At 39.4% G+C, this 21969-nt stretch overlaps 2 protein-coding genes across 2 annotated transcripts in view; one reads left to right on the forward strand and one right to left on the reverse strand.

Annotated features, from left to right (window-relative positions):
* PUDP (pseudouridine 5'-phosphatase) overlaps positions 1-21423 on the reverse strand; it is a 79548-nt gene extending 58125 nt beyond the window's left edge. The window contains exon 1 of the mRNA XM_059830754.1: positions 21341-21423. Within this exon, the coding sequence (XP_059686737.1) occupies positions 21341-21416 (76 nt within the window). The 5' untranslated portion in view covers positions 21417-21423. The remainder of the gene's footprint in view (positions 1-21340) is intronic.
* Positions 21424-21569: 146 nt separating this feature from the next.
* The window catches only part of STS (steroid sulfatase), a 115142-nt gene continuing 114742 nt past the window's right edge, over positions 21570-21969 (forward strand). The window contains exon 1 of the mRNA XM_059816268.1: positions 21570-21643. Coding sequence (XP_059672251.1) covers positions 21570-21643 — 74 coding nt within the window. The remainder of the gene's footprint in view (positions 21644-21969) is intronic.

Below are 21969 nucleotides of genomic sequence, written 5' to 3' on the forward strand. Positions count from 1 at the left end.
TTTTGGCTGGGATAGAGTTAATTTTCTTCGTAGCAGCTAGTATGGGGCTATGTTTTGGATTTGTGCTAAAAACAGTATTGATAATACAGAGATGTTTTTGTAATTGCTGAGCAGGGCTTACACAGTCAAGGCCTTTTCTGCTTCTCACACCACCCCACCAGTGAGAGGGCTGGGGGTGCAGAAGAAGTTGGGAGGGGACACAGCCGGGACAGCTGACCCCAACTGACCAAAGGGATATTCCATACCATATGATGTCATGCTCAGTATATAAACTAAGGGGAAAGCTGGCTGGGGGACCGCTGCTTGGGGACAGGCTGGGCTCAGGTGTGAGCAATTGTTTTTCATTTGCATCACTTGGCCTTCTTGAGGTTTTGTTGTTGTGGTTGTTTTCCTTTTCATCACAATTTTTATTATTATTATTATTATTATTTTATTTCATTTCATTTCTTAAACTGCTCTTATATCAACCCATCCCGCTGGGGCAGGGGGGGTAACGAGCAAGCAGCTGAGTAGTGCTTAGTTGCCGGCTGGGGTTAAACCATGTGCACACAAACACATGTGCGCACACACAGAGTATTGTGTTTTAAAGGCAAAAGCTGCCTTTTAAAGTAAAACTCAGACGAGTGCTAGCCAGTGAATACAAATCAACCTGGAGCCTGTTGACTTAAGGGCTCCTTAAAGGGATGTCGATTTAAACTCCTTAGCAAAGAAGGCCTCCTGAGGAGATGAGGAACAGGAATGTTATATTCTTTGCTGTAGTATTCCCCCCATTCCTTCCAAATGAACTTGCTTATGAAGAAAAATGAAATCTAAATTTATCACCTTACAGAGACACCCGCTTCAGTCACTGTCACAGGAGGAAATAAGCATTGCTTTTATTCATGCTCAACCAAAATATCTGACCCATGCCTAAATTTCAAGGCATGTACCCAACCAGGCAGGCTGAACCTAAACACAGTCTGGCCCATCAAACCAAAAGAAATGCTGCTGCAGTATTCATGTCTTGTACATTTCAACTGATTTACTCTCATAACCAGTACCATTTAAGTTCACCTTATTGTTACCTGTAAGTTAAAGGAACGTAAACCCTCTATTCAAATAAATAAGAAGCACCAAATAATGGTACTTCAAAATCATAAGCTAGTTATAAACAGCAAGTTATTCGGTAAACCATTTTACATGATTGATAGACCGTAACTTCCAAATATAAAGAAAAAATAATTACTATAATTGCTGAAAATTAAAATTACTGCTTCCAATTTAATTGAGTAATGATTTGCAAATCATTATATTTTTGATTAGCACTTAGAAAAATTCACTGAAATGATCCATTATCCATTTTAGTAGGGAGCAGGTAGAAGTCTGTTCTGGAGCTTTAATTTTTGCAAATCTATTTCTTTTTTTCTGTTGTACTAGAATATTAATATAAGTACACTCCAATATATACGAATATGCTACACAGTGATTACTTCACTAAGTCCAGAGAAACACACTGCCACTGGCTAACTCACTCAAAGTGCTGTCAGTCTGTCTGCCCTTCTCTGATATGAGACAACCTACCATGAATTCAAGTAATTGCTAACAGGCTTAAAAAGAAAGTAAGTTTGGTGCCCAAAAACTAATAGCTGCATAGAACTGTTCCCAAACGAGTATCACATATTTGCCCCTCTGGGCTTATATTACTGGGAGAATTCTTCCATGGCAGCTATTGAGGAAGCTAATTTCTCATTTTATATGCACAGAAATATTTTACTTCTATGGTGAGGGGAAGAAGCTTCTGAACAAATTCGAAAGGCTTTTAGTTTACATTAATAGACCAGACATATCTTAATACTATCTTGTATTCACATATGCACCTTATCCTTCTTTGTAATGCCACAGGGAAGTGAAAGAAACAGTCCATGAATAAACCATGCAAACACTCTTCTGATGTTGAGCTGTAAGGAAATACTCCACCACCAATACAAAATAGCACATGTAAAAGCAAACAGAGGTGTGTATTTCAATTCCGGAGCATGAGGGAACCCAACTTTGAAATAGCAGGCAATATATATGACTTAATTCAAAACATTCTAAAACTGTACTTATTAAACATCAACTATGTGACAGCATCTCATTAGTTTAAAAATACAAAAGCTAGGGATTAATAGAAACTGCCTGATATGCTTTCTTAGGCACTCACGCAGGCCCTTAACCATTAAAAACAGAACTATGCAAATAGCAGTTGATGTGATGCCTACACAATCCCACTCACTGGGCCAAAACCTATGGCTAACAGAGATGTAGCTTCTTGAAATGTGTATGACAAGGCCCAAGTCAGGTAACAGTTACACTGTCATTAGCATATGAGCTACTATAACAAGGCAACAATATTATACAAGGACTGATCTCATCCAGAGGAACAATTACTAGCTCTGGGAAGAACAGCTTATAGCATGTTCACAAGGAATCACAGAATCACTAAGGTTGGAAAAGACCTGTAAGATCATCAAGTCCAACCATCAACTAACACCACCATGCCCATTAAACCATGTCCCACAATGCCTCATCCACACATTCCTTGAACACCTCCAGGGAGGGTGACTCCACCACTTCCCTGGGCAGCCTGTTCCAGTGTCTCACCACTCTCTCAGTAAAGAAATTTTTCCTAATATCCAGTCTAAACCTCCCCTGGCACAACTTGAGGCCATTTCCTCTTGTCCTGTCACTCGTCACTTGGGAGAAGAGACCAACACCCACCTCTCTGCAACCCCCTTTCAGGTAGTTGTAGAGAGCGATGAGGTCTCCCCTCAGCCTCCTCTTCTCCAGACTGAACAACCCCAGTTCCCTCAGCTGCTCCTCATAAGGCTTGTGCTCCAGACCCCTCACAAGCTTCGTCACCCTTCTCTGGACACGCTCCAGCACCTCAGTGTCCTTCTTGTAGGGAGGGGCCCAAAACTGAACACAGGATTCGAGGTGCGGCCTCACCAGCGCCGAGTACAGGGGCACAATCACTTCCCTGCTCCTGCTGGCCACACTGTTTCTGATACAGGCCAGGATGCTGTTGGCCTTCTTGGCCACCTGGGCACACTGCTGGCTCATATTCAGCCGGCTGTCAATCAACACCCCCAGGTCCTTTTCTGCAGGGCAGCTTTCCAGCCACTCGTCCCCAAGCCTGTAGCATTGCATGGGGTTGTTGTGACCCAAGTGCAGGACCCGGCACTTGGCCTTGTTGAACCTCATACAATTGGCCTGGGCCCATCCATCCAGCTTGTCCAGATCCCTCTGCAGAGCCTTCCGACCCTCGAGCACATCAACACTCCCACCCAACTTGGTGTCATCTGCAAACTTTCTGAGGGAGCACTCAATCTCCTCATCCAGATCATCGATAAAGATATTAAACAACACTGGTCCTAAATCTGAGCCCTGGGGGACTCCGCTTGTGACCGGCCGCCAACTGGATTTCGCTCCATTCACCACAACTCTCTGGGCTCAACCGTCCAGCCAGTTTTTCACCCAGCAAAGAGTGCACCTGTCTAAGCCACAAGCTGCCAGCTTCTCCAGGAAGTTAGCCTTTCGCCAAGGGGGTATCTCTTCTTCTCAATACGTTGCTGACAACACACGACAGCAGTTCACTGTCCTGAGGACCGCAAAACAGCATTTTTGTTACAGATGTTACAAGGCACTTGGATAAAACTCCCACACAAGGTAGATGAAACCAAAAGGGTCACTATGTTATCAAAGTCAGCAGAAGAATAACCAAATATATCTTATTAATTAAGATATACTTTCTATAGGAAGAGCTCTAAGTTACATGACCTTCCCTGAACAGACATCCCAGAGCTGTTCTGTTTAACCCCCAACCTGAAACAGCAACAATGGAAAAAAGAATAGGCAAGAGAGGGGGGAAAAAAAAGCATCAGAAAATATTATTCCTCGCTCAAAAAAACCCCAACAAAATGAGAGCAAAAAGAAAATTCTCTTCAGCATGCCACAGTTCTCATCTAACACCAATTTCCTTATTCTCAGAAAGCTTTTGCTTGCCCAGGAGACTACATATATATATATATATATATATATATAAAGACCTAGGCAAGTTGTGAATTCAAGTTGTTTGAGTTTCAGTGTTACACGTTTCTAAATCACTTTCTGTAATACTGTCCAAAATGTCAGTTTCCTAAACAGTGGAAACATTTCAAAAGACAGAGTGACTTTAACAGAAAAGAAAAACATTATTTTTTCAGTGTGGCCTTGGACAATGTTCTAAACTTAATTGCAGCAATGTGTCAAACACGCTACCACAAAGGGAGTGTAAAGAACTACAGATTAATAAAGCTAATCTCTTCTGTCCGCTCAAGAGCACCTAAAATTTTTGAAGTAAATCTGCTGATGGAGTAATTTCTCTGTGGTAGGAACACTAAGAAGAGAAAACCAAACATCATCAATGCGTTTGATTTTCCAGGAGAGAGGACATTTCTACAGTCCAGAGGAAAGCGTCAGAAGCACTGCAACAGCTGATCACAGAATCTCTTTAATAGCTGTATACCAAGAACTCCTAATCCTAACTAGAATCTAAAATACAAAAAAGAATCAGACCTTTGATGTGGCAAGTGTGATATAGCAAACTGAAAATTATCTTTTATGAGCTGTAATCACTGTCTGTTTGAAAACTGCAGATAAAACCTCAAAACCATGGTATAGATACCAATTTAAGGGACTTCCAGTACCACGTAAGTGTGGACTTCTACCCAAGCGAGCCACCGGCTTCTCTGAAGTCGCATGACCACAGCCCTCACCTCCCACGGGGGGCTGAGGATCAGAATAGAGGGCTATTTCCACAGAGCATTGAGAAACCTCACAGGGTGACAGCAAGAGTTGTCCTATCTCCAGACTCAGCAGTAAGCTGGAGGCAGGTCCTAAATGACTCCTAGGTCAAATACAGCCTGCAGCCCAGAGTGGGACTACTCAAAGATAGTAGGCTATCACAACTTATGGTACACGAGTTCTTTTTGTTTCCTAACACCATGGGCAGAAGCACAGAACTACACGAAGACTGTAATTTGTTTTAGACTATAATCACAGAATCATTAAGGTTGGAAAAGACCTGTAAGATCATCAAGTCCAACCATGAGATTGCTTATAATTTGCATGGTGAAATAAAAACTTTTATTTGGCCATAGAAGCTTTTAACTAAGTCCCATTGAACCCAGTGAGAGACAGGTACCTAAATCATAGAATGGTTTGGGTTGGAAGGGACCTTTAAAGATCATCTAGTCCAATCCCCCTGCCATGGGCAGGGACATCTTTCACTAGATCATGTTGCTCAAAGCCCCATACAACCCACAACACTTCTGTGTTTCTGAGCTCAAACACCATTTGCACTCCAGCAGCGGCAGAGCAGATGCTGTGCGCTGAGGACACCTTGTATGGCAGAAGGAACTTTTCCTATTCCCAGGAAATTAAGCCAGCCTGCTACTCAACTGCAGTCGGACTGTTATCAATACTAGATCTTTGTATTAATACTCCCCAATAAACTGACACTTACAGAGTTCAGTATGCAATAACAGTTGTTTAATAGGATTCCTTTTATTTTCTTTATGGGTATTTACACACTAATTCTCAGTCCTGCTGCTGAAGAGCTGTATAGTTTTCCTCCCAGTACATATTTGAAATTTTGCTGAAAATCTTTGGCCTCTCTGCATAGATGATGTACTCTACCTAGTAATGCTAGTATATACAATCACACTAAAAATAGAGAATATGTCAGCATTTATCAACTGGAAAACCTTATCAGCATATTTTGAGCCAGGCTTCTGTTGTGAAAATTGTTATAAAAGGTTGTGTGATCTGCCCAACACCTCTACCTCCCATCATACAAAGTCTCTACTTAATATGGCAGATACGGACTGATTAGGAAGTAGGCATCAACTACAGTTCCTGAAAGATGTGGAGGAGACATTTCAAAATTAAACATTTGATGCAAAATGCTGTGAAAGGGTTTCAAACCACCTCAGTCTGAAACCACCCCAGGGACCTCCATCTGGAGAGAAAAAAGCATCAATCTCTTCACTGCACACAAAAATGATTTTATTTTAGTAGAAGTCCTGTAGAGAACACTTCAAAATTTGGCACACATGAGGTACCTAAGGGGGATGTACTGGACCCAGCCCCAACTTTCAAGTAAAATATTTTAGCTTTTAAAGCTTCTCTAAGAGTGGCATTTCCTGGCAGACAGGAGGTGGCTGAGAACAGATCCGCCTCAACTTCTGCACTTGGATCAAACTGACCTAATATTATTCTAGCACATTATGACAATTCTAAACTAGCATAGGGTCTTCAAACATCAAAATCCGTTTAACCTGAACTCTACTATCTCTTGTTTAAAACAGGGGAAAATAACAAAACAGTACCAGGGATGTTTTATAAAAAGACATAAAACTTATCCACACTACAAACCTGGAAGAATACTGTGATTACAAAAAGATTCAGACAGAGAATCTCACTAACACATCAGTGAACCCAATTCACTTGAAAACTACGGGAGAAATAGAAAGCTGGAAGAAGACTCTCCAACAGTAGCTGTTAAGGTTATATTTTCAGCTATCTCAAAGGCGAGAGGCTGAACCTTATTTTGCTAGAGAGCAGTTCTGGGCATAATGTAAATGTTATGTTATGACTCTGCTTTGAGTGTGACAGCTTAGAGTTACAAGAAACACTGCTGTGTATCTTACTAAATGAAATAAAAAAATACGTGTTCAGAGACTCAAAGAGTGCAAGAAACTTTAGTCCATCATTTCATTCTTCCATACGATTAATGTGCTAAAAAGAAAAACAGATATTGTGAACTGAACTAGGAGTCATTCCACTTTCACTCAATCTTTCTTCCCTTCTACCTCAGTTCTGCAAGCCGAGGTCAAAGTTTACATCTTGAGACACAAGCGGCTTCTCTCCTGTGGTTGGAATTTAATAAGCCTGACACAGGAGTTACTTCGCTGGGGTGTGCTTAGGTCTACTGCATCAGCACTCGCAAAAAACAGGTTGGCACAGTATATGCTCAATAAGCAGATAAAAGGAGATTTTTTCCTTTATTTCCAAAAATAGCCCCAACTTCCTTCCCTCCATCCAAAAACTAAAGAAGAAAAAAAAAAATCCAGTAGCCTTTCTCTCACTACCCAGAATTAGGTGCAAATTACCGAAATCAATTAAGTCACAATGCTACAAGCAAGAGACAATCAAGCTCAGTTTCTGAATTATATATCTACGTTAGATAAGGCACACAATTCCAATTCCACTGTAACTAACCTGAAATTAGATTTACAAACAAAATTTCTTTGCTCCATAGCAACAATTTGCTATCATTCCGCTTGTAAATGCGAAAATTGTTTTTGAAGGTGCATTGCAGGCAGCTTCACAGTCAGAAAGGGGCAAAAAGTTTAAGGAAATTAAGAAAAAACCTAGTATCTCTGATTAACACCTGACAAGGTACAGCAGAAATAATACCTAGAAACGACTAATATAAGCATCACGTATGCAACTATATATAGTAACTATGAAAATGATTATGAACAGGCGTACTCAGCAGTATCCAAACAGATCTGACACACAAAATCTAGAATGAAGAAGTTACTAACACCTGAACATGAAATAACTCTGAAAAATGCCGTGTTCAATAAATAGCTTCCCTGACCCCACTCCACTAATTTCCTTTTGCTTGATCTAAAATCAAGCTTACAATCGGCAATATAAAACGCGTCTGCTTCATTTGCTGAATACACTGCACTGAGCCACTGGAAATTAAATGACTTTTAGACAAAAAGATGAAGTCCTAAGGCTATACCTTCTGACCCATTATGTTTTGAAACTGTTAGAAGGACTAACATGTCCTAGGCCTATAGTTAAAGCTGCATATCCAGTTTAACAGGATAACTTAGGTGTTTCCTAAATGTGAGGAAAAAAGAATTAGAAGGTATACAAGTTGCAATAATAATAAAACAGCTGGTCACCAAAGGCCTTTCTCTTCTGAAAAGAGGCAAATGCACCATAAGCCACATCTTTCTAATAGCCTCTGGATAGTAGTTTTCAAAGAGATTGAAAACTTTGCACAAAAATGCAAAACTGATATTCCATCAACAAGCTGAAAAGCCTTTTGCTTTTTCCTGTGGTCTGAAGAGCAAATCTAACTATTAATGTAAGAAACCAATTGTATGAAATGTTGCAATTGAAGAAAACAGAGCTGAACACTGTTGAACATGGCTGCAGTCTGCCTTCTAAAATGTAAAGGGCAGCTTTAGTCACTGAGCTTGTCATAAGCAAAGAGGTTGGAGGCTTTTTTCTTGTGTTAGGTTGACATGGTTCATGGTGGTATTGCTATAGGGCCGTCGGCCTGTCATCATTTCTGTTATGAACTTGTATTTTCTAGAGCTTAAGACTTTGCCAGTAAAAAATAAATAAAATAAAATTACACAAAAATTGAAGCTGTTTTCTTCAGGAAAGGGATTTCTCCTGACAGAACCTCTACCTTATTATTATTATGTATAGAAAATACAGCCTGACTCTTGAGAATTTAACTGACTCCCATGGACTGTCAGAGGAGCTTAAGTAGGTCTTGAATTGGAAATGGGAAGCATCTACATTGTCAGTACTGAAGCCATTAAAATGCATCATCATCACTCTGTGAAAAAAAAGAAAAGTAGTCTGTAATTGTCTCAAAGGCTCCATTATAGACAATTCAAGTCGGTAATATATTTTTCAAACTTAGACTACCATTAAGTAGAGTTATACAATACCTGTAATCATTGATCTTTGTAAACTATTTTGTTGAATATTTGATTTATGCTTCTGGGTCTATATTATCAATAAAAACTTTCATAGCTTGGAGGAAAGGAGCAGGTACTGTTATTTCAACAGAACTGTAGGATTTTGTAACATCTGTGTCATCTCCTTTACTTCTATCCAAGGAAAGAGCGATATCTGTAAAGTACACCTTATTACATCTCTGATATGGTACACCACCTACGTACTGGGCACCTTGTAACCACTCATGAGTACAAATATAATCTTTCTGAATGATGTATTTCCATGCTGTGCTCATCTCTAAAAAAAGAATGGCATGAAAGAACAAGGTTTTGGGGAAAAGTTATTGATAAGCACTATCAAATCAGCTGCCAAGTCACGTAGACTCAGATAAGATGAGGATTTAAAGACTTCAGTGAGAACAGTTTCTAGGAAAATCAGATCAAATCTCAGCTGGGCCTAAACTTACGGAGTATTTTTTTTTTCAAAAGCAAGCCTATTTTTAATTCACAGCACAAGAAGGCTACTTTAAAGAAAGAGGAGGAGAGAAGAAAGGTAAATGTAGGATCCAACCCAGAAAGAATGAATGGGTACTGGAAGTATTTTTCTTACTGTAACTCTTGTGAGATATACTTAGGAATAATGTTAGAACATCAGTGAAATGTAATTTTTTGTACATACAATTAGAATACAAAGCAGACAACTGAAGCTCACAATTTCAGTATGCAAGATACTATGAAGAGAAAGGTAAACTAAATATCTACTGAAGAGTACACAGAGGGAAAAAAGTATTTTACCTTCCTTTTCTTTATATACAAATACAGAAACATTTGTGTCAAACAGGAATATTTGGTTTAGTCCCTTGAAAGCTGCAATTGTAACAGAAGGAAGAAAAAGAAAATATGAATCTATTCCATGTTGAACTACAGTATTAGAAAAAGGAATGGATGAAGAGGGGAATAACTTCCATGGCTTTTCTTTTTCCCCTCTTAGTAGAAACTTCTAAGAACATAGAGCCATTTCTCAATTAACCAGGGCAATGAGGAGAGAAAAAACATGCTAACAAACAGTTTAATCACCTTGTATTATTGCCTGGGGGAGAAGCAGGGGGAAACAGATTTGTGCAGAGAGCAGTTTTAACCAGCAGGTAGGTACCAGCTACCGATCCTGAAATGCCAACTCTTAAAGCCAAGAGCTTTGATTAGGGAAAAACAAGGCCTAGTTAATTTATAAACCATATTATCCAGTTTTATTGTTAATTCCCCATTATGCAAAGAGACTTCCTCAAGAAAATTTTGACATCTTTCTAAGGCATTTTTCTTTGACAACTTCAGAGTTACTGAAAAGCCACTCATTATCTTAATAGTTATTTTAAATGGAAGAAATCGTCTCCTTTGCACACATACACACCTGTGAAAAGACATCCCCTGTATCGCTTTATCCAGGAATTCTAGGGTTTTGTAGAGCACTGGAAATTTCCAAACGGAAATAATATTATTTGAAAGATTCTAAAGTCTGTACACCAAACAGATACCTAGAAAAAAAAATCAGCATATACAGAAAGCCTAATACTATGATGTACACTTCACAGACTTTCTTCTGTTTATGAAATATATTTGAGATAAAAGCAATTCCAACATAATACATATGTGATATCCAAGGAATATATAATATAAAATGTAATATTTTATATATATATCACATAATATAGATGTGATATCCGAGGAATTATGTCCAAGGAATGATAAATGCAGAATTTAGAGCATAGTCTTAGAAAAACCTTAACAACAAAAATAAACATAAAAGAAGAAAATTCCTAATGCTATGACACTTCCCAAGATGCCATCAAAATTCAGAACTTTTCTCAGAGACCAAGATGTCACATGAAGACTGCTATACAAAGGATATTCACAATACATGTATATATGCATAAGTATGGGAATAAACTCTTACATGTTGTTAACACTGCCATTGGTAAGTACAGTTACCTCTGTAGGTCCAATGTATACATTTGGGAACTCACAGGCTATTTCTAAACCCTGGGACCTAGAAGCACTCAGGCCATATGTTATTTCAAATCTTGTCCCAACATGTGTAGACTGCCTCCTCTCTCCACCATCCTGCTTTCCATAGGAAAAGAATGGTCTGGACAGCAGTAATGGTGCTACAGCAGACTCCAGAAAGCTCTCCTCTCAGGACAGTTCAGGGACAGCCTGGACAGGGAGGTTGTGTGTGACAGATCACAGCCACCCAGAAATTTTGCAGTGATATTGTTTGCGGTTTTTAGGAGATGCAGATGTTTCTAAAGTTACGAAGACCGAGGTAACAGGCAGCTAAAAAACACACCAAAAGTTCTTTCAAACTTTGTATACATTTAGCAGGCGATACTGTGTCATGGTTTAACCCCAGCCGGCAACTAAGCACCACACAGCCGCTCGCTCACTCCCCCCAGGTGGGATGGGGGAGAGAATTGGAAGAGTAAAAGTGAGAAAACCCAAGGGTTGACATAAAGACAGGTTAATAGGTAGAGCAAAAGCCGCGCAAAGAAGCAAAGCAAAACAAGGAATTTATTCACCACTTCCCGTCGGCAGGCAGGTGTTCAGCCATCTCCAGGAAAGCAGGGCTCCATCACACGTAACGGTTGTTTGGGAAGACAAACGCCGTTACTCCGAATGTCCCCACCTTCCTTCTTCCTCCCCCAGCTTTATATGCTGAGCATGACATCATATGGTATGGAATATCCCTTTGGTCAGCTGGGGTCAGCTGTCCCGGCTGTGTCCCCTCCCAACTTCTGGTGCACCCCCAGCCTACTCGCTGGTGGGGTGGGGTGAGAAACAGAAAAGGCCTTGACTCTGTGTAAGCACTGCTCAGCAGTAACTAAAACATCCCTGTGTTATCAAGGCTGTTTTCAGCACAAATCCAAAACACAGCCCCATACTAGCTGCTACGAAGAAAGTGAACTCTATCCCAGCCAAAACCAGCACATACTGAAACTTTTTTTTAAAAATCTGTAAGAGAGAACTCTAGGGTTTGTTAATGAAAAAAATGGTAGAACTGGCATTAGTATAACAAGTGGTATAAAGATGCAAAACTTTTTTTATTAACTTAAGCCTTAGAACCTAGAACTTCAATTTTATCTTGTTATTCCACAGTGTTTCCAAGTGCACATGCTAATTGCCTGCTCTCTGTAACAAGTTCCACAAGAGGGAAGGGGAATAGTTCACTTCCTTTTTGAAAAAGGCAAAGCCATGAGAGACAGTAAACTATGCAAAGTCAATGGTGAGTCAGACATTCTAAGAAACTAAATTTTACAATATTGTACAATTTGCAATCAACTGCCACATAAAAAGTTTCAAGTTCTAGAACACACAAAACCAGAATAGCAACACTACTTCTTGCTCTTTACTCTTAGATGTCCTCATTCATGAAAAATGAAGACGTTCAAATTAAAAAAGGGAGAAGGATAAAAATCATAAAATTATGATCTACAACATTAATAACAATGCAAGTTACTAGGCAGCGAAGTAGCAATTAGACTACAATAGTAGTAGTAAGTAGCAAATAGACTACTACAATACCTTAGTGGCCCAAATATTTTCATTTTCCTGAGATATGTTCCCCATGAAACACTGTTTCTAATTTTTAAAGACTAGAAATTTATTGCATGGTGACACACTCTTTGTGGCTCCATCTCCCCTGAGCCACACAGCAAAGAACGTTTTGTTAATCCAATAATAATATAGTGCTATAGAGAGGATTCAGCCCTAGCATAAAAAGATCCACTGTTTCATATGATGTAATTTTCTGCAGTAATGGTCTTGTAGCAGAATGATGACATTATCCAAGGTTATGTCACTTTACAGACATACATAGGTCTACTCTTTTGCCCTGAAGAGACAGCTCAAAGCAGCTTTCTGTATGTAAATTACAAAACAAAAAAAAAATCTTTACCATAGAACAATTTATTCAAATGAAATTATGCCTCAGTGTACTCATGCTCCACCTTAAACCCATTAATTTCTCCCAATTCAGCCCTTCTGATACGCTATAATCCAAATTTTTTCATTAAACACACATTATCTGTCATTCCACTCTTCTTCCAGTATTAGTGCAAATTTTTCATCTTCCTTAGAAAAGTTCCCAAATGAACAGCACCACTGTCAAACTCATAGAACATCCCAATCTAACAAAGACACTTCCTCTCATCACTGGTCAGTAATCAAATAAGGGTCTATTAGTTTGAATACATACTCTGTGGCAGTTTACATTACACCCAAATGGACCGATTAAAGCAAAACACAATTTTAAAGACATAATGCTCAAGAAGATGCCCTAACATGAGCAGGCAATTTGCAGTATATGGTGACACTGTGAAAGAGAACCTGAGTGAACTAATATTTATGCACAGCAGACAATCAGTGCCCAGGAGTGAATCAGAGGGCTGAGCTGTTTGGCAGCAAACCCGATCAGTTCAGCACCTGCAAGCACAGGACTGCTGCAAAGGACTAGCATGTATCTGTCCTTCAGAGAGCGAAGGTTACACAGGGGCTGCTGGAACTACTACACTAGGTCAGAGAACATGTATTAATGAGCTGGGAGAATGAGACACTGTATAACGCTGTACATATTACACAACAACAAAGGTCATGAGTAAATTCCTATGGTTGTTAGATAGAAAGACTAGGCTGACAATAGTAAACTGGGCTTTCTTCTCAGTTGTCTTGCATTATCCTGAGACAAACTGAACATGAAACTTGCCCAAAAGAACCACGTACAGGCACAGCAGAGGCAAAAACTAACAGCAGAGGGAAAATGTAATATATGGAGCGCTGACACGTAACTGGTGCCCAAAGGAAAGCTTTAAAGAAGTAGAAATAAACCTGTTTCATCAGAGGCACACAGTCTACTAAAAATAGGACTTATTTGATGACTTTTACAAAAATACTTCATATACCTCAAAAGAGAAGGAGGAAGACAAGTAAGAATACATTTTAAAAAGAAACCAGCTATTTTACATATCAACAGCAAAACTATACTTGGCAAAGAGCAGTGACCACTTAGATGCAAGTTTTCCCAAATTACAGCATCAGATTTATTGCCAAACTACGATGGAAAATAGTGTTTATTTTAAGAGGAATTAAAAATTACTAAAAGCTGCACAAGAACAGAAAACATACATAGAGCCAGCAAACACTGATACTACCAATAGGTGTGCAACCCTTCAAGAAGCAAAATATTGCCAAAAAAAAAAAAAAAAAAGAAAAAGGAAAAAAGCTGTCAGCCATCAAAAAAAGAGCCACAAGAAACAGAGACAAGCGTTTCTTACTGATTATTGAAGGAAAGGAAGTCACAAGTGAGATAAATAAAAATCTTTATAAAGGTTGGCAGTACCTCAATGAACTTCGGGTCAGAACACTGATTTTATTATTATTATTATTATTAAGGGGAAGGAAAAGGATAAATCAAGGTCAGGAGTCTCTGTCAGAACCGTTGTAAGATCCAAAAATGATCTTGGTTAAATACTTCTCAGTAGTCTTGTGAAAGAAATGAGGATCAATACAGAGAGGTACAGAAACACGTAACAGAAGCAGCAACAATCACTAGCAGTCTTTACATTGTGCAAAAGAAAGTCAGTTGTCCTTAATGAAAGCAATAGATATCAAGTTTGAAGGCAGAAGATATTTAGCTTAATTGCTTTTGTGTTGTTAGTTAACATAGTTCCTGGTGTTTAAAAAAGCAATGATCATATTGTGAAAACTATCATCACCATTAAGGTCTGTTGCCAAGAAAATAAAAAAATAAAAAGTTAAAAATAGTAACAACAACCAACACCCTCCCCCCCCAACATCAGAAGTATAAATGCCAGTATTCAAGAATAAGATTGTCTCTCGGAGAAATATACCAGCAGAACTCATAGAGCAGAATTTTGCTGGTAAACTGTCCTACCCAAACAAATTAAGGTATCATTACAAATTCCACTCTCAAGAGTTCAATTAGCCAACTCACAACAAGGCTACATGAATGAATTACAACTACTCAGAACAAGAGCTGCAGAGTTGGGCCCAAGATGGCATACAGTGTTAACTACTGCCGGTGTGCAGAATAATAAATCCAGGGTTGTTAATGTTGTTTTTCTTCTTAAGTAAAAAGAAAATTGGAATGCAACAGCTGGAAACAGTGTTATTATAAAGGAAAACTCTATGCACCTTTTCTTTGTGTGAAATTCTGTTCCATTTATGACACCTTATTATTTACATTCAAAGCAAAATAACTGGAACTTCATACACAAAACAGTGTACGTAGCCAACAAATATAAATCCTTATCATCTACAGATTCGAAAATCTGCATTTAGGCACAGAAAGAGAATAATTTTTATAAACAGTCAAATTTCTGTGTGAATCTTTAAAATCACTAAACAGAACCTTTAGACTCCCAACACCTTCAAAACGTACCTCTCCACTTGCTAAAGGCCCTCTATGCAACTGAACGTGTGTAACAGTCAGAAAACAAAAGCCACATTATTAACAGTGGGAATGAACCCTTGGGTTTCATTTATTTAGCATGTTTGGTTTTTTCTTTTAAAACCAAAGGCTTTGGGTCTGGTGCAACTAATAAATAAATAAATCAGCACCAAAAATGCATTGCATTTGTGTGTAATTTATGTGCAATATTAAAATCAAATCATGGATCTTTCAGCTTGGGAGCATTCCTCTGTTAATTCCCCAGGGAGAAAAAAAGATCACCGCTAATGCTGCCCATGACATTTTGAAATGTGGTAACCCTTACAGAAATTAAAAAAACTCTGTTCTACAGATGCTGAACTAAGCCCCAATTCTGGATCATTCTAACCACAAACAACAGGCAACCATGTGGGCAATTTGCAAATCAATCATGGGAATATTAGAAGTTAGACACTAGGTTAGTATGTCTCTTATGTCCTTGCCAAAATTTTCCTTGCTGTTAAATTAAAATGTTAGCTTTCAAACATATGACAAATCTTATTTACTCTATTTATGGTTAGATAATTCTTAATGAGGAGCTCTTTTACTTATCTCCAACATTTGCTCGTGAAGCATCTATGAGGTATTTTAATCTAATAATATCCTTGAACTCTTTGTTTTTGCAACAAGATACAAGTACAGAACACAAGGGCAAGACAGGTTTTTTTTTTTCCTTCTTTGTTCCCCAAAATCAGATGGAAATGGAGAACGACAAGAAAGTAAGTTTCTACCACCTAGAAGCAGAAAATAGGCTTACAAGATTGCCAGTTTATAGCCTAAGAAGATTAATTCTTGCACTTAAACCATAATAGAGGACAATCTAGAAAGGACTGATGTTTAGTTGAATTGGTGCTATTTGCTCTGATGCAGAAGAAATAGGAAGCTGTTTTAACCTCCCATTCACACTGTAAAAGACAGCATGCACATAAGCAAACTCCAGCATGGAATTGTTACCTGTTTTCTTGTAACAGCAATCTCCTAGGCAACTTGTGCAATGAAATGAAAGTAAGAGTACATTTTTGACTTCTGACCTTGTGACAATGGGTAGGTAACACCCAGGAGAAAGAAAACATGCCAAAACTCTTGTGAATTTCACAACACTGCAATGAATTTAACTGCAAGTTAATTTCTTCTAAACTATAGACCAGAGATTACCAGTATGACTAGCCATGCACGAGCTGATTAGAAGTGGCACACAAAAAACAGCAGTCTTCTCCACACAAAAGAGATAGCAGCTGCAAAAGAAGAAACTTGTAATCCCAGTTGCCTAAACTACTTCTTGCTCCTCTGCGAACAGTCAGAAAAAGCTGGCATACCTGTGCCTATACAGTAACCCATGACTTCGAGTTATGGTGAAGGCATCTTGCAAAACTAAGCTGCTTTAGAAACCATCTCCCTTTTAGATGTACTTGAATATGCTGACTTATCTTATGTAAGGTGCTGCTTCACAACACTAAGGGACACAGGCAAGGATAATAATTTACATAAAATGGTCACTGCTCCTAACAAAAATTTAAACAAAAATAAATACATGACTAAACTTTCTATACTGAAGTGTCATGTTCTCTGCATGTTAATTTAGCTTTAGTTCAGCTTTAAGCACAATGCTAAGAAACATCTTATCTTTGCAGCAGTTTTCCTAAGTTCATTTGTCAGTTAGGAAAGGTTAATATTATACACACAGCTTGTACAGAATATAATTTCTAATTTAAAATATTTTCAGCCCCCTACAAGTTTAGGCACAGATCAACAAAGGCAACATTCAATCCTATCTGTGTTCTGGTGGTGGGGTAGCTATTGGCTACAATTACATAACAAAACCACTTGTCATAGCTCAAAATACAACTTATGCAGTAAATTGAGAAGATAGATCCTAGGGGGCATTACTCTAGTGATATATTTTGTACCAATTCAATAGATTTTTCCTCCTGTATCTTCACGTTGGTTTTGTATGTTTTTACAATATGCTGAAATGCCAGGATCAGATATTAAACGGTACAACTATAGTGAAAGTACTTATTTAGGTATCAAAGATCTCTAGCTTCTGTTCTGGTTTTTTTTATTTTTTATTTTAATCAGCTAACCCTGTACTGTGTGCGTCAGATAAGTGCACACATAAGTAGGTTTAATAGTTTTAATTATACTACATACTAGCGGTTAGAACAGTAGTCTTCCGTAGGAAAAGACTAAAGCATTTTAAGAAAAAGCAATCTACTGTACAAGTTCTGAGTATTTGTTGTTAGGATTTGCTGTAAGAAAAAAAATGGAAATTTAACAACACAAAGTGTTGGTTTTAAAAATAAATAAATGAATTGTTGGTGTACTGCTGTACTTTTAAAGTTAAAATTTACTTATTCCTTTTCCTCTGGTTTATACTACACAGTGAAGTGAGCACCGCTTACAAACTACACTAAATCTTGCTGCATATGTTTAATAAAGCAGGATGTAACTGTAGTACACTAGCACAAAGGCTGTTTTTTCTATTACAGCTGGAATTTCCTACGAAAAGAAGTCCGTCGATTAATTTTACGTATTAAATAACAAGCTGTCTAGAGGTGCTGTTCACATATTTTACTTACTAAACAAGAGCACTATTTTCCAGTGTGCTAATTTCCTGGTAACTGGAACAACAGACAAAAAACCTAAGATTTCATCCAACAGCTCAAAGGGAAAAAGAAGGTAATTCAAAAGGAGAAAAATCCAGAAGAAGGGTGAACTGCATTTATTATAAGTGCTGAAAAAAGGGTGTTAGATAACACTTCAAATAATGATACAGAAGGACTCCGAATGAAAGAGATGAAGTGCTTCCACTGGCAGTTCAGGGGCGAGAACTTCCCTGTGGAAGGTAAACTGATATATCAAGGTGGGACTCAAGGGCAACTTAATCAATCTCAATTATGTTAAAGAGATTGGGAAGTTAAAGTCACAGAAGATCAGACTCGGCGACGCTTTCACATAGCCTAGCGTCAGCCGCTAAAGTATACAGATGCAGGTTCTATAGGTTCCAAACACTTCCATTGTTTCCAAAGTCAAGAACCTTGTAAGTGCTGAAACCTCATTTAAGGATTTTACACTCACAGTTATGAAGTATTCACAAATATTTTGCAAATCTTCCTATCAGAAGACATCCTATCTTCTTTAATCAGAAGCAAGTATGTGAGCTATAGAAAGCAAGTTCATCGCACATTACGTTAGACCAACGTCATGTTCAATTCTTCATCATTTATAGATCAATTAATATTTGTTCTATAAAATAGGCACGGTTTAGATGAAAACTTCCAAACCCAGTCACATATATTTTCACACCCTACCTTGTTGTGAAAATTATTGCAAAGCCTAAAGTTTCAGATTCTGGAAAACACAACCAGCTATGGAGGTACTTCAAAACGTTACAAAAGTGTAGTTATAGATATCCAATACCAAAAATTTTGTTTCTGCTCTTTCAAAAGAAGTAATTTTATGCAGATTTCTATAGCTTCTAGAAATACGTATGTAATTCATTTTCGATAAGCACTATGTGACACATTAAAAATTTCATAAGAGAATTAAAGATAAGGTTCTTATTTCTCACGTAGGTTTACACCAATATAACCATTTGTCTCATTCAGAAGATTTACAGCAGACAGGTTGGGCAGAAAGCATCTAACCTGTGCACCCCTTATTTCATTCCTTCCCCAAAATTATTGCAAATTTCTTGAAACATTTAGGAATCTTGGGGAAGTCCAAGCAGTCTCCTGACTGCCTTTTTGCCTCCTAAGGGTCACAACTCATTATGAAACAAACAAGTTCACCAAAAATTATGTTAAAGTTGTGACAGAACTCGAAGTATTTAGAGGCTGAAACATACTACAAGTCCTCTGAAAGGAAGTGTACACTATGAAAATCTTCAAGGTGGTGTCCCTTTTATGCCTCTGTACTGGAAAACAAGAGTATTTTCAGTTTAATTTTATCCACAATTACGGCTTTCATCACAGTTTAAAGATTACTGAAATACAACACATTATTGCTATGCAACTTTTTAAAATAGAATAAATCACATCCGCATTGTAGCATTACAGTAACTAGGGGAATGGAAACACAACAAATATTTATCAGTGCACAGGATGCCTCTCATATAGGGATGAAAATAAATTATATCAGCATGCATAAACTCCTCATATAAGTATATTTTATATATAAGCACACAAAAGGCCATAATTTATGTCTGTTATTTTATTTGAATCCAGAAAGTGACAAAGTATTTCTCTGGAGCTGTACTTTACAACAGATAAATTTAATAACAGCAAGGAGCAGGTTTATACCTTGAGTGTCTCAATCTTGGCAAACTTAGGTCCAAGATTTATGGATCCTTTGTAATCACTTTCCCAGTATGAGGTACAGTATTTTTAATGCTTCTTCACTGTATGAAACCCAGGAGTTTGGAGAACTAAACATGACTCAGAACCTCAATTTGTATTGGTTTTGCCTGTTTGGAATGTTACAGAAAGGCAATTTCTAAATATAGACAGGATAGCATCTGAGAAAAATGTCTTTGGTTCCTAGAATACTGTTCAAAACTAAAGCACCTACCCTGTAAATACCTGTGCATAATAAATTCACTTAAAACTGATATAGAAATCTTACATAACCATATCAATTCCTAAATATTTATATTGCTTTCCTAGACTGTCCTGCTCAGGTGAGTATTATGTGTGAAGTAGATTTTCAAATTATGCTAAAAAGCAGTAGTAACTAAAAAAGCTTTCCTGAAACTTCTAAATAAGAATGAAATTAAAATAATTGGTTTTAGATTAAAAAAAAAAAAAAACATAGCCCCAGGCTATTTGAAACTCCAGTGGTGAAACTGAAAATGAAACTGAAATAACTCACTTAATCGCTGTTTTGCATAGCATATTGAGAGTGCAGATGAAACAAACAGAAACCAAAGGCTCTAAAATGCTTTAAACTATTTGTGGTAGTGTGAGTAGTCATTTTTGGTTTAAACCACGATAACTGAATTGCCTTCACCTGTTATAAGCATGAAGGAGGGGAAAAGTGCACGTTTCTTGGAAACAGAGTAACTCATTAGACTTCACAGCAGTCTTTCCAGAAACTGCAACAACTTGGGTTTTGCAGATGGAAGGCACATGCCTCAAGTTCACACTTTTTAAGAATTCACCCACATCCAAAGCTGCTTCCTATGCGATTATCCACATAGACTATTTCAAATACCAAGTCACATACAAAAATACTCCAGTATTCTACAAGACACATGCTGCAGAAGCCCCTGATTCGACAAATAGTTAAGAGCAGACTTAAATGCTCTTCTAGTCATGCTGACTATTCAAACCTCAAGATCCAATCTAGCTGTAGCATGAGGGACCGATGCATTTCAGAAGAACCCTGCAAAGCTGAAAGTCTACTGATACAAAAATTGGGAGATGACCGTCACAGAGATTTCCAGACTTTTCAGTTGGAGATTGCAACCCTAAACGCTCGCCCGTGCCCTGCACAGCACAAGCAACCCCAGTGTAAGGGACTCGCTTCTCTCGGCCGCCTCCTGCAGACCTCCAGGCGCCGGGGCAGTGTCGCGGCCCTTGGGATTCTCCAGCTCTGCAAACTGGGAACCCATTCTCCATAGCCGCTTTCCCCGGACGTTAACCCCCATCTACCCCGCACCTCTCCCTCCACACCCACCCTAACTTCATTCAGCCGACCGCCGTTAAGGGTAAGCGCCCTTTTCAATCTCAGCCCCGGATCTTTTAATTTAGGCGAAATTTGCCCACGAAAGGCAGACGGGTTTAAGCAACACCGCCCCGGGCGCCCTCGCTGCCCGCCCGGAGCGAGGAGACCGCGAAAGAGCGGCCGCAGAGGGCAGGCCGCTCGGCCCGGCCCGGCCCACTCCCCCCGGGCCCGGCAGCCGCCTCGGCGGAGGGGCGGCGCGTCACGGTGGGGAGGGGGGGTGCCCGCCGCCAGCTACGGTCCCTCACCGTCCGGGCGGCCGGGCCGGGCCTCGCGGTGCAGTGGGACCGGCCAGCGCGGGGCGGAGGCCAGGCCGCGGCAGGGGAGAGGGGCGAAGGCTACACACCCAGCAGGAGACCATCCATGTCAAAGATCAGGTGAGTGACTGGCCGCAGTGCGGCCGCGGAGGAGGAAGCGGACATAGTGAGGCCAGAGCAGCCGGGAGCCTGTGTGGCAGCGGCGCAAGCGCGCTCCGCCGCGGCGGCCGGAGCCGAGGGGGAGCTGTGCCGCTGCAGGGCAAGGCCGGGCCGGGCCGGATGGGAGCGGGAGCGGGCGCGGCGGGGGGGCTCGGAGCCATGTGGCGGTTGCGAGCGGGTGTTCGTACCGGCAGCGCCGTTGGGCGGGCCGGCAGCCAGCGGGGCGGAGGAGTGTCTGTTGTTGGTTTGTTCTGTTGTTCTTTTTTTAAAACAAAGTCTGTTTCTCTTCGTCGGCCTCTTCTCGTGAAGGATTTTGTTTTTAAATCTTGCTTGGTGCTGCTTACGGGAGAGACTGGGGAGTTCTTCGCGTTTTGACATTTAAGACAGTGTTTCCTCACAAAACTTTTGCGTGCCTCTGTAGAGACTTACAAGGATAATATTACCGCTGGATCATAATTGGAGCCATAAACAAAAAGGTGCAAATCTGTGTAAAACTGCGAGGAAAGGGTAATGTTACGGTGTGTAAACCCGTCTCTTAAGGGTTGCTGAATGTGAGCAT

This window comes from Gavia stellata, chromosome 1 (assembly GCF_030936135.1).
Source record: "Gavia stellata isolate bGavSte3 chromosome 1, bGavSte3.hap2, whole genome shotgun sequence".
Classification (NCBI taxonomy): domain Eukaryota; kingdom Metazoa; phylum Chordata; class Aves; order Gaviiformes; family Gaviidae; genus Gavia; species Gavia stellata.